The 16,201-nt window shown below is 43.1% G+C and overlaps 1 protein-coding gene across 2 annotated transcripts in view; it reads right to left on the bottom strand.

The window, feature by feature from the left end:
• b4galt2 (UDP-Gal:betaGlcNAc beta 1,4- galactosyltransferase, polypeptide 2) overlaps positions 1 to 16,201 on the bottom strand; it is a 157,739-nt gene that overhangs the window by 51,358 nt on the left and 90,180 nt on the right. For both annotated transcript variants that reach the window (XM_061921020.1, XM_061921019.1), the window contains exon 4: positions 15,357 to 15,473. In XM_061921020.1, the coding sequence (XP_061777004.1) occupies positions 15,357 to 15,473 (117 nt within the window). The remainder of the gene's footprint in view (positions 1 to 15,356; positions 15,474 to 16,201) is intronic.

Genomic DNA, 16,201 nt, shown 5'->3' with positions numbered 1-16,201 from the left:
ATGTGAACTCACTATGTTCTCTGCTTGCTGTACATATCCTACTAAATAAGACCTACACTGTTTCAATGTCCACATTTCTCTGTCGATGCAATTGTTGATGACCGAAGTTCTGATATCAACCAAAGCTCCTCATCCCACCCCCCGGATTGTAAATAATGTAAATAATTCAATGTATATACTATGATGATTAACTTGTGTGATGACTGTATTATGTTGATAGTATATATTTGTACCATGAATTGATTAACGTGGACCCCGACTTAAACAAGTTGAAAAACTTATTGGGGTGTTACCATTTAGTGGTCAATTGTACGGAATATGTACTGTACTGTGCAATCTACTAATAAAAGTATCAATCAATCAATCAATGTGTACACTATTCCCACATGTTGCTGTTTTGTGTAAAAGGCGCAGGCAGAAAAATCTACAAAGCTGTTCAAGGTCGTATAATACCCATAACAAAGGTAACTTTTATTTTTATTGCACTAGTTTGTATCATTAAATCATTGTAAACAAGTGTCTTTTCGTGTCATTTGACAGTTCCAGGTCCAAAATGGTGGTCAAAGTGGCCCAACTTGTCAGATTATATTCTCAGCATTCTACCTTCCAGGTGAAAGGCATGATTTATGATCGAGGTTAAACTCACAGGGAGCAAGGAAGCGAGGAAACAGCAGACCACTCCATGATGTAAACATAAGGACAAATGGAAGTGATCTTGTCACTGCTATGAAAAGTTTGTCTGCGTTACAGTAGGGTTTATAATAACAATATCATTTAAACTCGGTCAGTATTCAAGAGATGAAGTGTAAATGAAGTATTGTTGGCGCGTTATTTATTGTTTTTATGGGCGAAATAGTGGAGCTCCCATTGGCTCCCTTTTATAATTATTTAATATTTAAAACGCAATACGCATTTGAAAAAAAATCCATCCGTCGCCATGTCTTTCACAATGATTGTAAATGATTAGTAAAATTCCCAAAAAAGTGCATCCATCCATACATTTTCTACCGCTTATTCCCTTTTGGTGTTGCGGAGGGCGCTGGTGCCTATCTCAGCTACAATCAGGCGGAAGGTGAGGTACACCCTGGACAAGTCGCCCCCTAATCGCAGGGCTTAAAGTAACATAGAATTACATATTATATTTATTGTATTCATTAAATGCTGTCCTAATATATCTAAAATATATTTAAAAAAAACACTCAAACAATACAAAACATCCGTATGAAAGCATTTTTATTGTTCTCGATAATTTTAGTGTACTTTATTAACTTGAAATAACATTAAAAAAACCAATACATTTTTTTTTTTTACACTTTTTCATCATTACATTATTTTCATCAAACGTGACTTAACATATGTGATTTTATTATTTGAGGTTTTAAATCATATTTAATAAGTGTATTTCATTTTACAATAATATAAATTACATATTTGTATTGCATTCATTAAATGTTATTCACATTTGACATTTGTTTTAATATATTATTTTATGTTTTTCTTCATTTTTATTATTATTATTATATAGTACAATAATATAAATTACATATTTGCATTGCAATACTGACATTTTGTCATTCACATCTAAAATATTATAAAATTTGTTTTAAAATATAATTTTATGTTTTTCTTCATGTGTATTAATATTATTATTATTGTATATTACATACATTGTAAATTAATTTCAATTAACTGATTGTACGACAGTTTTTTTAATCATAATTATCCAAGCAATTATTTATTATTTTAGCGTTTCATTGTTTTATCAGTTGTTTAGAATCTAACGATTATTATTGTTGCCATTATTATTATTATTTTCATAACTGTAAAATAAAAAAAATTAAAATAATCCATTAAATACAGAGTTAAATGCAGTATAAAAAAAGTGTTGGTGGTATGGGTTCTTCAGGAACAAGATGAATTTGTCTTCATTGACAAATGCTCTCCTGCAGCGTGTCCACTGCTCATGCATTAAACATGTCTGGGAGGCCCTGCACAGAATTATGGGTTTGGCGTACAAATAAACACGTAGAACCAAGCAAGACAATGGCAAGGAACCTCTGGGATGTCATTTTAATTAGCGCCGATTTGAGATGCAGCACATTTGAATGTTACTGAGTTGCCAAAACTTTGAGAACTCTCACTGGCGCGTCCCTTTCTTTTGCAGCCAACTTGCTCATTATGAAATCCTTCTTAATGCCTGGCGACTGATTAGAGAATCCTTCTGGTCATGAAAGCCCCTTATGATGATGGCAATGGTTACATCCATTATGAATTCCAGCAGTCAGACTAAAGTTGTATCAGCATTAGTAAAGTACCGCGGCACTAATGAATTAAAAGGTACTATACTGCCTTTGAAAAATACCTGTTTTTTTTGGTGTTTTTTTTTTAATGGATATGACGACACGCCGGGGTGAGCTGTTAACACGTAGCGGAAACAGTGTGGCATCAAGTCAATGTGCGGCCGTAGCCGAGAGACCTTGCACAACCCTCCGCCAGCAGAGCCCAGCTCTGAAACGAGGATCCCAGTGTCCCGTGCGATTACTTCGGGGTAGGTGAGGTGACCCCTGGTAGATTGTTTCCAAAGGAGGAGCTGTGATATCAGCTCCGTCTTGGCACGGAAGCAGTGACCAGCAAACCAGCAAACTGTGCGCAACATTGGCTCAGAGGGGTGCTTGCTCAATGTAGGTTGCCGTATATTTGGTCCAAGGTTGGATAGGACTGCCACAAGCCTTGAACCCTACCATGAATTGATTAACGTGGACCCAGACTTAAACAAATTGAAAAACCTATTCGGGTGTTACCATTTAGTGGTTAACTGTACGGAATATGTACTGTCCTATCTACTAATAAAAGTTTCAATCAATCAATCAATCAAACCCTTCGAAGCAAGTTGGTATAAAAACTGTCAAGGCGTTTGTGAAGGCGCGCATTGAGGGTCCAAGTCCCGGAGCCGTACATGAGGATGGGTTCGATGGTAGACTTGAAGAGGTCCAGCTTGGGCATGTTGGTGTGCCGTATGCTGTACATTTTATTACATGCTTTCCAGGCTTGGGCTTCCCTGGTACGGAAGTCATTACTGGAATCCATGATCCAGGAACCGAGGTATCTAAAATTGTCAACTTGCTTAAGTGGGGCTCCAGATCTGGAGGACAGTTGTACGGCAGTTTTGGTTGACACAAATTCTGTCTTCAAGTTGTTGAGACAGAAGATCTTTCAGCCCTTGGCTCACGGCTACTTTGTTTAATTTTGTGTTTTTTCGTGTGTCTTGTGGCATGTACGCTGGAGACTTGTCGGGCTAATAACATTTACAGCCGACAAGAGCTCATTAACGGTGGACCAAGGTTCAGTGGAGACGTCACCCAGCATTTCCATTGGAGTAATAATATTCCTGAGGAAATAGCGGGACCACCGGGCTCGCCCTGGATTGTTGGCGAAGGCAGAAGCAAGATTTGCTAGGCTATGGAAACAACCGTACAAACTCATTATGGCTTTATATATATCCCCCTGATGCTAACGTTAGCACAGCGTAAACAAACATTCTGACGGAGTCCACGTTATTGCGGGAGATCTTAATTTAGGCATGACTGAAGATTGCAATCCCTTTAAGTCACATTTGAAATGTGCTACAAGAGGGAAAAACAGACATGTTTACACAAATATCAGGCATCCATACAGAGCAGCTCCCTTTCCACAACTAAGACTTTCAGATCACTTTTGTTCTCATAGTCATCATTGTCACCGACGTCCCACTGGGTCATTATTGTCACCGATGTCCCACTGGGTGTGAGTTTTCCTTGCCCTTATGTGGGCCTACCGAGGATGTCGTAGTGGTTTGTGCAGCCCTTTGAGACACTAGTGATTTAGGGCTATATAAGTAAACATTGATTGATTGATTGACTTTTCCCTGCTCCTCATACCAGCCGACGCTCTCCTTACGAGGAGGACAACGCCTGAAACCAAGACTGTACCAACCTGTCAACTACAGGACTATTTTAAAACGCACGAACTGGGACATTTTCACACAGCCAGACAAGGAAGACCGCACCCAGACTCTTATGTGCAACATCACAACCTGGGTTGTTGGAGTCTGTGTCGACAAGCATGTCAAAGTTTTTCCAAATCAGAAAACATGGTTTAATAAAAATGTACAGACTTTACTCAAAGCCAGAGATGCCCCATACAGTGTACAGGTCAGGGGATGGAGTCAGCTACCGCTCAGCCAGAGCTGACCTGAAAAGGGGCATTAATGAGGCTAAACAACATTTCATAGACAACGATCCAAAGCGGGCCTGGCGGGAAATTAGACACAACACCAAGTACAAAAGCAGCAACTCTACTCTATCCAACACGGATGCCTCTCTAGCTGAGGAGCTTTTTTTGCAAGATTTTAGCTTAAGAGACCACCAGTGATGTCCCGACTCCCTGATAGTCAACCATTTAGAGTTCAGGAGTGCGATGTTAGGCGTGTGCTTCGGTCAGTGGACCCAAAGAAGGTTGCCGAGTATCAGGCATGTGCCAATCAGCTCTGTAAGGTCATCACCAACATGTTTTACTTTTATCTCACCACAGCCATCATCCCCTCCTGTCTGAAGATCTCCAACATCATCCCGGTCCTGAAAAAGCCTTCCCCCAGCACTTGAAATGACTATAGACCCGTGGTATTGACCCCTATTATGAATCACCAACATTAGACCCGTTGCAGCTTCCATACAGTTACATTCAACTGAGGACGCAAACATCATCATCGCTCTGAACACAGCCCTGAACCACCTGGAGCACAGCCAGCTGTTTGTGGATTACAGTTCTGTATTAACACCATCATCCTCATATTCTCATCAGGGAGCTGTGTAATCTTGTCCTCTCTCCCCAAATCTGCTCATGGATCATGGATTTTCTCACCAACCGACCTTAGTCAGTAAAGCTTAGCCTCCACATGTCCTCCAGTCTCACCTTCAGTACCGGCTCCCCACCAGGCTGTGTGTTGAGTCCTCTACTCTACACTTTGTACACCTATGACTGGACCTTGTCCCTACCCTACTCTTTGTACACCTATGACTGGACCTTGTCCCTACTCTATTCTTTGTACACCTATGACTGGACCTCATCCCTACCCTACTTTTTGTACACCTATGACTGGACCTCATCCCTACTATACTCTTTGTACACCTATGACTGGACCTTGTCCGTACTCTATTCTTTGTACACCTATGACTGGACCTCATCCCTACTCTACTCTTTGTACACCTATGACTGGACCTCATGCCTACTCTACTCTTTGTACACCTATGACTGGACCTGGTCCCTACTCTACTCTTTGTACACCTATGACTGGACCTCGTCCCTACCCTACTCTTTGTACACCTATGAATGGACCTTGTCCCTACTCTATTCTTTGTACACCTATGACTGGACCTCATCCCTACTTTACTCTTTGTACACCTATGACTGGACCTCATACCTACTCTACTCTTTGTACACCTATGACTGGACCTCATACCTACTCTACTCTCTGTACACCTATGACTGGACCTCATCCCTACTCTACTCTTTGTACACCTGTGACTGGACCTTGTCCCTACTCTATTCTTTGTACACCTATGACTGGACCTCGTCCCTACCCTACTCTATGTACACCTATGACTGGACCTCGTCCCTACTCTACTTTTTGTACACCTATGACTGGACCTTGTCCCTACTGTATTCTTTGTACACCTATGACTGGACCTCGTCCCTACTCTACTCTTTGTACACCTATGACTGGACCTCATACCTACTCTACACTTTGTACACCTATGACTGGACCTCGTCCCTACTCTACTCTTCGTACACCTATGACTGGAGCTTGTCCCTACTCTACTCTTTGTACACCTATGACTGGACCTCATCCCTACTCTACTCTTTGTACACCTATGACTGGACCTCATACCTACTCTACTCTTTGTACACCTATGACTGGACCTTGTCCCTACTCTACTCTTTGTACACCTATGACTGGACCTTGTCCCTACTCTATTCTTTGTACACCTATGACTGGACCTCATCCCTACTCTACTCTTTGTACACCTATGACTGGACCTCATCCCTACTCTACTCTTTGTACACCTATGACTGGACCTTGTCCCTACTCTACTCTTTGTACACCTATGACTGGACCTTGTCCCTACTCTATTCTTTGTACACCTATGACTGGACCTCGTCCCTACTCTACTCTTTGTACACCTATGACTGGACCTCGTCCCTACCCTACTCTTTGTACACCTATGACTGGACCTCATCCCTACTCTACTCTTTGTACACCTATGACTGGACCTCGTCCCTACCCTACTCTTTGTACACCTATGACTGGACCTCATCCCTACTCTACTCTTTGTACACCTATGACTGGACCTCGTCCCTACCCTACTCTTTGTACACCTATGACTGGACCTCATCCCTACTCTACTCTTTGTACACCTATGACTGGACCTTGTACCTACTCTACTCTTTGTACACCTATGACTGGACCTCATCCCTACTCTACTCTTTGTACACCTATGACTGGACCTTGTACCTACTCTACTCTTTGTACACCTATGACTGGACCTCGTCCTTTCCCAATAACACCATTATAAGGTTTGCGGATGACACCACCCTAGTGGGTTGCATTTCAGGGGGACACGAGTCAGCATACAGAGCAGAGGTCCACAGGCTGGTGGGTTGGAGTAACGAAGGCAACCTGACACTCAACACTAATAAAACCAAATAACTCTTAATGGACTCCAGGAAGCATGGAGCTGGTCCTTGTCCATCAACGGGGTCTGTGTGAGGAGGGTAAACACTCAAATTCCTGGGAACCCTCACCTCCGACAGGCTGACGTGGACAGACAACACCACAACTTCTGTGAAAAAGGCACAGCAGCGATTACATTGCCTGAGGATTTTCAAAAAGGAACACTATCTGTCAGAAACAGTTGGTCCTTTTCTACCAAACCATTATAGGGAGTGTTCTCAGGCAGTGTTGTAATGTTTGCTTTACTGGGACCTTGGAAGCTGACAGGAAAACATCAAAGAGAGTCATAAACACAACAAAGAAAATAAGCGGTGGTCAATTACCTTTTTTAAAGGAAGTCGCAAATTGAAGACTTCTCTCCGAATCCACAAAGATATAAAAAGACTGTAGCCACCCATCCTGACAACTCACTGTTGGAACTTTTGCCCTCAGGTGTCTCAAAACAAGAACGAGCAGATTCACAAAAAGATTTTTCCAGAAGCAGTGATTGTCATAAACAGTCACAGAAATCACAAGAAAGCCCGCTAATTAAGGCAGTGCACTTTTTTTTTTTATCGGTTATTTATTCTTTGTTAACACTGCATCTATCTATAACTATTTCCATCTGTCATATGTGTCTGATTGCGTGAATGGCATGTCAATGCTCATTGTTGTTTTTATGTATGGCTAACTTTGCGTTTTACTGGAGCAGCGCCCCAATTTTGTTGTATTTTTAATGCAATGACAATAAAAGTATTTTTTGTATAGAACGGACGTATTGTGGCCTAAAAACTGACGATAAAGTTAGAACTGTAAACACTGAAGTGCTGCCCTGCAAACATAGCTAGCGACTAGCGTCCATCCACAGTGTTTTAGCTACTTCTTAAAATAATAATCCTCACAAATAAAATGCCTTTCTTTAGGTTGAATCCCTGCAGGACGCGGAATAGCTAAACATGCTTCACCGCAATGTAAACAAACACCATGGGTGGATCTACACCTAACATCCACTGTAATGATACCAAGTACAGGGTTATGTCTAGTTGATACTACAATGATTACATTGATATTTTTTATCATCACACAATCTTTTTCACATGAGGACTTTGAATATGACCAATGTATGATCCTGCAACTACTTGGTATCGGACTGATACCTAAATGTGTGGTATCATCCAAAACTAATGTCAAGTATCAAAGAAGAGAAGAATAAGTGATTATTACATTTGAACAGAAGTGTAGATAGAACATGTTAAAAGAGAAAATAAGCAGATATTAACAGAAAATGAACAAGTAGATTAATAATCCATTATTTACAGTTTTTTCCTCAGAATGTGTAGAAAATAATAGGTGTTTAAAGTACAAAATATGTTACTGCAGACTAATTAGGAGTCTTTGTTTGTTTACTTACTACTAAAAGACAAGTTGTCCAGTATGTTCAACATTTTATTTAAGGACTAAATTGTTCTTCGATTGCAATAATAAACATTTGTTTAATGTACCCTAAGATTTTTTGTTAAAATAAAGCCAATAATGCAATTTTTTGTGGTCCCCCTTTTTTTTAGAAAAGTACCAAAAAGTATTAAAATACATTTTGGTATAGGTACTAAATCTTGGTATCGGGACAACCCTCGTCTGCGTAGTGAAAAACAAATACAAGTAGGAACTTAATTGGACAGTTTTTCTAACAAATGACAGGACCTGATGAAAAAATTACATACATAGATAAATGGCGTCTGCTTGGTTGAGTGTGTAGGTCACTTTTGTATTTTGTTACATTTACTGGATTACATTTCACAAAAAGCTTCCCCTGTTGGATATACTTGTAAAAAGCTTTTGTGCGATATGACATAATAACATTCAAATATTCCAAATTAAATGTTGTCTGCTGCATAAACACATTAGGTTTTTATAGTTTAAAAGTATTTTTAAAGTCGTGTTTTGGGCTGAAGGATGATTTCTGCACCTCCGCCCCACAAAGTGTTGCTAAACTTCTGAGAGTCAACTCCTTCAAGTTCCTCGGCACCCTCATATCTGCTGACCTGTCCTGGACCCAAAATACAACTGCGGTCATCCGGAAGACCCAGCGGAGACTCCACTTCCTAAAGGGTGCTGAGGAAGAAAAGACTGGAGAGACAGCTGTTGGTGACCTTCTATCGCTCGGCTGTCGAGAGCCTGCTGACGTACTGCATAACAGTGTGGTACGCCAGCTGCACTGAAGCAGACAAACAGGTGATTCAGAGGGTCATAAAGTCTGCACAAAAAATCATCGGCTGTCCCCTGCCCCCCCTGAAGGATTTACACAACTCACGTTGCCTCAACAGAGCAAAAAACATTACCAAGGACAGCACACACCCTGGCTTCCACCTGTTCGACTTGCTACCATCAGGCAGGTGCTACAGGTGCATCAGAGCCAGAACAAACAGACTCAGAGACAGCTTCTTTCCCAAAGCTGTCACCATGTTGAACTCTAACTTAAAATAATAATAATTCACCCCTATACAATATCCTGCCCTAATACCCTACTGTGCAATACTACCCTTCGAGTGCAATACGTCTGAGACTGATGATTGTTATAACTTCGATACTCTTGTCGTGTTCTGTATATTGTACAGTATTTTGTATTTCTATAGTGTTTTGTATATTGTACAGGATTGCTCATTATTTGTATTGGATAGTAGTCTGTTTATTTCAATTGTTAGTTTTTCCTTTTTACCTCTTATGTCATTTATTTCACCCCATATTTGTTCCCACTACCGCACCTTAAATTGGAATCTTTAATCTCGTTATATGAAAAAATAATGACAATAAAGTTCATTCTATTCTATTCTATTCTACCTTGTTAACATTCATAACACACACAGATTTGTCACATTTATCATTGCTTTTACTGTTAAACAGTGACAATTATGTTCACATATTATGGGCTGTGTAAAAAAGGCAATATATGGAATTTTACATGAAATAAATAAAATATTTGGATCCTACCGATGAAGTCTCATTTGGAAGCATTTTCTTGTGTTGGTCTCAGCGGTAATCAACACGCACGACCTGCAGGACCTGCAGGATCTCAACTGTGCTGGGCTAAGTGCTTTTGTTTGCTTGAAAGATATTAAACAATTCTGCCAGTAAAACACATGTGCTCCTCAGGGGCCTGACTACTATGTGGAAATGCAGCATACAGTAAACAGCAGGAATAAACATGCACATACTGTATGCATCCACTGCACACATGCACATTCTGTATGCAGGCCCTGTGATGAGGGGGTGTCTTGTACAGGGTGTATCCCGCCTACCGCCCGAATGCAGCTGAGATAGGCTCCAGCAACCCCCCGCGACCCCAAAAGGGACAAGCGGTAGAAAATGGATGGTCCTGAGTTCAATCCCAGGCTTGGAATCTTTCCGTGTGCTGAGTTTGCATGTTTTCTTGACTGCATGGGTTCCCTACGGGTTTGTGCCACCTCCAAAGACATGCACCTGGGGATAGGCCTCTCCCACCTCCAAAGACATGTACCTGGGGATAGACCTCTCCCACCTCCAAAGACATGCACCTGGGGATAGGCCCCTCCCACCTCCAAAGACATTCACCTGGGGATAGGCCCCTCCCACCTCCAAAGACATGCACCTGGGGATAGGCCTCTCCCACCTCCAAAGACATGCACCTGGGGATAGGCCCTTCCCACCTCCAAAGACATGCACCTGGAGATAGGCCCCGCCCACCTCCAAAATCATGCATTTGGGGATAGGCCCCTCCCACCTCTAAAGACATGCACCTGGGGATAGGCTCCTCCCACCTCCAAAGACATGCACCTGGGGATAGGCCCCTCCCACCTCCAAAGACATGCACCTGGGGAAAGGCCCCTCCCACCTCCAAAGACATGCACCTGGGGAAAGGCCCCTCCCACCTCCAAAGACATGCACCTGGGGATAGGCCCCTCCCGCCTCCAAAGACATGCACCTGGGGATAAGCCCCTCCCACCTCCAAAATCATGCACCTGGGGATAGGCCCCTCCCACCTCCAAAGACATGCACCTGGGGAGAGGCCCCTCCCACCTCCAAAGACATGCACCTGGGGATAGGCCCCTCCCACCTCCAAAGACATGCACCTGGGGATAGGCCCCTCCCACCTCCAAAGACATGCACCTGGGGATAGGCCCCTCCCGCCTCCAAAGACATGCACCTGGGGGTAAGCCCCTCCCACCTCCAAAATCATGCACCTGGGGATAGGCCCCTCCCACCTCCAAAGACATGCACCTGGGGAGAGGCCCCTCCCACCTCCAAAGACATGCACCTGGGGATAGGCCCCTCCCACCTCCAAAGACATGCACCTGGGTATAGGCCCCTCCCACCTCCAAAGACATGCACCTGGGGATAGGTTGATGGGCAACATTAAATTGCCCAGGCTCCAGCCCCTACTGTAAGAGACAAGTGGTAGAAAATGGATGGATGCATGTATTGGGTGTTATGTCCTGACCATACTTTTATTTGTCATTTTTCTTCCTATCTGTCTTTCTTTCCCAGACATTTTACTTCTGGCTTGATTACCTGCCCTGTGTTTTGTATTAGGAGTCTCCTGCAGGCCATTACAAAGCAGCAGGCTTCTTCTTATCCACAGGACAGAGCTGGGGCCTTTTTGCTTTGTTCCTATATGTACTTTGTTCCCGCTGCACCATTGCCTTGCTTGTGTGTTAATTAACACCTAATGGGGGTCTTCTAGAAGATGCATTTCCCTGCACTCTTTCCTTTTTGGCAACAACACACTTGCCGATGGGAGGAGGAGGAGGAGGAGGAATAGAAAAAAAGAGGAGCGATGAAAAGAAGATGAATAAAAAGAGGGGGGTGAATAGAAATGAGAAGAGGAGTAGAAAAAAGAGGAATAGAAAGAGGTTGATGAATAGAAAAATGGGAGCTAGAAAAACCGGATGAGGAATAAAAAAAGAATGGGAATAGAAAAAAGTGGTGGAATTGAAAGAAAATGTTGTGTTCAAAGTCAGTAAAATTATGACTTTTGTCAAGGCCGGAACCCATCCATTCATTCAACCATCCATTTTCTACCGCTTGTCCCTTTTGGGGTTGCTGGCACCTATCTCAGCTGCATTCGGGCGGAAGGCGGTGTACACCCTGGACAAGTCGCCAACTTTACGCCGAGGCTGGAACCCATTCTTCATATTTACATTGTGTCTCACGGGGAACTCTGCTTCACTATACAAACTTTTCCATTTAAAAACCATGTTCAACGGCCAATTAAGTTTGTAAATCGAGGTTCCACTGTGCTGGAAATGTCTCTTAGCACATCATTGGAATATCACTTATTTCATACTGGAATTATACTGTTTGTCATACTTGAAACACCACTTAGCTCATACTTAGAATAGCACTTAACAAATACCTGAATTATCCATCCATCCATTCCTTTCTATCGCTTGTCATGCGGGGTGCTGGAGCCTAGCCCAGCTGCATTTGGGCAGAAGGCGGCGTACACCCTGGACAAGTCGCCACCTAATCGCAGGGCCAACACAGACAACATTCACACACTAGGGACAGTTTAGTGTTGCCAATCACCCTATCCCCAGGTGCATGTATTTGGAGGTGGGAGGGGCCTATCCCCAGGTGCATGTATTTGGAGGTGGGAGGGCCTACCTCCAGGTGCATGTCTTTGGAGGTGGGAGGGGCCTATCCCCAGGTGCATGTCTTTGGAGGTGGGAGGGGCTTATCCCCAGGTGCATGTCTTTGGAGGTGGGACAGGCCTATCCCCAGGTGCATGTCTTTGGAGGTGGGAGGGGCCTATCCCTAAGTGCATTACTTTGGAGGTGGGAGGGGCCTATCCCCAGGTGCATGTCTTTGGAGGTGGGAGGGGCCTATCCCCAGGTGCATGTCTTTGGAGGTGGGAGGGGCCAATCCCCAGGTGCATGTCTTTGGAGGTGGGAGGGGCCTATCCCCAGGTGGATGTATTTGGAGGTGGGAGGGGCCTATCCCCAGGTGCATGTCTTTGGAGGTGGGATGGGCCTATCCCCAGGTGCATGTCTTTGGAGGTGGGAGGGGCCTATCCCCAGGTGCATGTCTTTGGAGGTGGGATGGGCCTATCCCCAGGTGCATGTCTTTGGAGGTGGGAGGGGCCTATCCCCAGGTGCATGTCTTTGGAGGTGGGAGGGGCCTACCTCCAGGTGCATGTCTTTGGAGGTGGGAGGGGCCTATCCCCAGGTGCATGTCTTTGGAGGTGGGAGGGGTTTATCACCAGGTGCATGTCTTTGGAGGTGGGACGGGCCTATGCCCAGGTGCATGTCTTTGGAGGTGGGAGGGGCCTATCCCTAAGTGCATGTCTTTGGAGGTGGGAGGGGCCTATCTCCAGGTGCATGTCTTTGGAGGTGGGAGGGGCCTATCCCTAAGTGCATGTCTTTGGAGGTGGGAGGGGCCTATCCCCAGGTGCATGTCTTCGGAGGTGGGAGGGGCCTATCCCTAAGTGCATGTCTTTGGAGGTGGGAGGGGCCTATCCCCAGGTGCATGTCTTTGGAGGTGGCAGAAACCCGTAGGGAACCCATGCAGTCACGAGGAGAACGTGCAAACTCAGATTACAGAAAGAGCCCGAGCCCGGGATTGAACTCAGGACCATCGTCAAAGACCATCGAAGCACATGCACTAACCCCTATTCCACCAACTTGAAATATCACTTATCATATATGAAATATCACGTATATATTTTTTCTGTAGCACATGTTAACAATGTTAATTTTTGTCCTTAATTATAATTAAATTACGTCCAAGGCGAGGATTAATAGTTGCATGTTTTGCCATTTTAATTTAGTTTTGGACAAGCTACAATTCCAAGGTGAAATGCAGAAGTGTGAGCCAACAAAGCAACAAACCAACCCAACAGCAAACATACAAACAAACATATACATGGAATTCCTCCCTGGATGCTGATGTTTGACCAATGAAGCAAAAATAAAAAAGAGCCACAGAGTCACCGCTGAATGATTAGTTGGTGTTGTCATTGAAACAAGGCTTTCATTGTCAGTCTGTGATGAGTGCATGCAGTGCATCCTAAAAGTAGTCAGACAAAAACAATTATCACACAAAAATCTAAGTAAGTTCAGTCTTTGTCGACCAGTTCAGATGGTTCAGATCCATGGTTGACAAGTGCAGAATAAAGAATAATAAATGATAAATTGTGGAGGTAACAATCAAACATGCCAGGACAGCACAGAGCCTCAACACCTTTCCTGTCCAGACAAGAAAGATGCTCCCGGACAATGTGTGTGCGTGTGTGTTTGTACATGTGAGTGTGTGTGTGTGTTTGTACATGGGTGTGTCTGCGTGTGTGTACCTTTTTAATTTTTTTAAAAAGATCACAGACACGCTGACACACAAGGTCACTACCCCAACAGCTGGCCGACACGCAGCATTGTGGAATACTTTGGGGGACTAGACCCAGCAGAATGGGAATCCGGAATGGGTGGACGGTGGGACCCAGGGGGGCCCCTGACACGCAGCTCAGCTGCAGCACCCTGAGGCAAACACCCCTGCTGGACAAGCAGGCGCCGAGAGTTCCCCCAATCCCAGGCTCGGGATCTTTCTGTGTGGAGTTTGCATGTTCTCCCAGTGACTGCGTGTGTTCCTTCCGGGTACTCCGGCCTCCTCCCACCTCCAAAGACATGCACCTGGGGTTAGGTTGATTGGCAACACTAAATGGTCCCTAGTGTGTGAATGTGAGTGTGAATGTTGTCTGTCTATCTGTGTTGGCCCTGTGATGAGGTGGCGACTTGTCCAGGGTTATTTTTGATTGATTGAGTGAAACTTTTATTGGTAGATTGCACAGTACAGTACATATTCTGTACAACTGACCACCAAATGGTAACACCCCAATAAGTTTTTCAACCTGTTTAAGTCGGGGTCCACGTTAATCAATTCATGGTAATGTGTGAGGTGTACCCCGCCTTCCGCCCGAATGTAGATGAGATAAGCTCCAGCGCCCCCCGCGACCCCGTAGGAAATAAGCGGTAGAAAATTGATGGAAGAATTTATATTTACATACACATATACAAACACATGCATGCATACATACACTTACACGTATACATACTGACATCCATCCAGACACATGCACACACGCACATTTATAAACCAGATCCAAACACAGGCCAGTGGGGCCACCACTGTCCACCAAGAACCAGCCGATCACCTCAACCCACCCCACAGGCCCGGGCCAACACCCGACCCACACAACAATAAATGAGAAAGAAACCAGCAAGTTCGCCAGCCCCGACAACCACCACGTGCACGCGCTGCCACAAGTCACAACACAAGCCACACCGAGCACCGGAGCCAGCAGCCACGGGCGCCCACACCACAAACAAACGGCAGTAGAAACAGTGGCTGCAATATATATATATATATATATATATATATATATATATATATATATATTATATATATATATATATATATATATATAAATATATATATATATATATATATATATATATATACAGTATATATATAAATGTTAATATTACTAATATGTAAACAATGAGATAACATTTGAAAAGAAATATCAACATAGGACATACGAAATGTCTAGCTTATAAATGAAACATAGTATTATTATTACCTGGTTGATGATGTAGATGGCATAGTCGATCTTCTGCCGCCTGAGGATAGGGTGAAGGTAGTGGAGCCAGTACTTCAGGTGGTTTTCACGATGACGGAACGGAATGATGATGGCCACCTTGAAGCACGGACACACATACTTTTCAAATGACCAAGTCAAGGTGATCCGCCTCATATATATACATATATATATATATATATATATACATACATATATATATATATATACATATTATATATATATATATATATATATATATATTTATACACATTCATTTATATATATACACATACATATACAAAGTATATATATACATATACAAAGTATATATATACACATTGTATGTATATATATGTATATATATATATGGATGTATACTGTATGTACATATATATATATATATATATATATATATATATGTGTATGTATATATATATATACATAGTTGTGTTAGCCAATCAGATCACAAGTTGTTTACAGTACCCTATATAGGCAGCCTGATGTTAACGAGACTGTGATTGGATACTCACTTGTCATTCCAAAGTGAGTATCCAATCACAAGTTTCAATTTAGCAGGAAGCAGGAAGTGTTGCTCCGTAGCCAGACCAGGATAGCAGAGAAGGAAAACAAAAATTGATTAGGTGGCAGATACTGTATATATTTGCAAGGCCATTTTCAAGAAGGATATTTAAAAAGAAACTACATCTTGTGAGACCATGTCAGCCAACCCTGGAAGCTAGCTCAGGGGTCCACTAGAATAAGCCGACTACGAGCGGTACCACTGGTTTATGTGGCGTCTAACGGGTGCTACTAATTGTGAGTTCAAATATTTAATGTTTTTTTGC

The sequence above is a fragment of the Nerophis ophidion genome, linkage group LG14 (assembly GCF_033978795.1).
Source record: "Nerophis ophidion isolate RoL-2023_Sa linkage group LG14, RoL_Noph_v1.0, whole genome shotgun sequence".
NCBI lineage: Eukaryota > Metazoa > Chordata > Actinopteri > Syngnathiformes > Syngnathidae > Nerophis > Nerophis ophidion.
The sequence above is the reverse complement of the archived record's forward strand: the minus strand, read 5'-3'. Positions and strand labels throughout refer to the sequence as shown.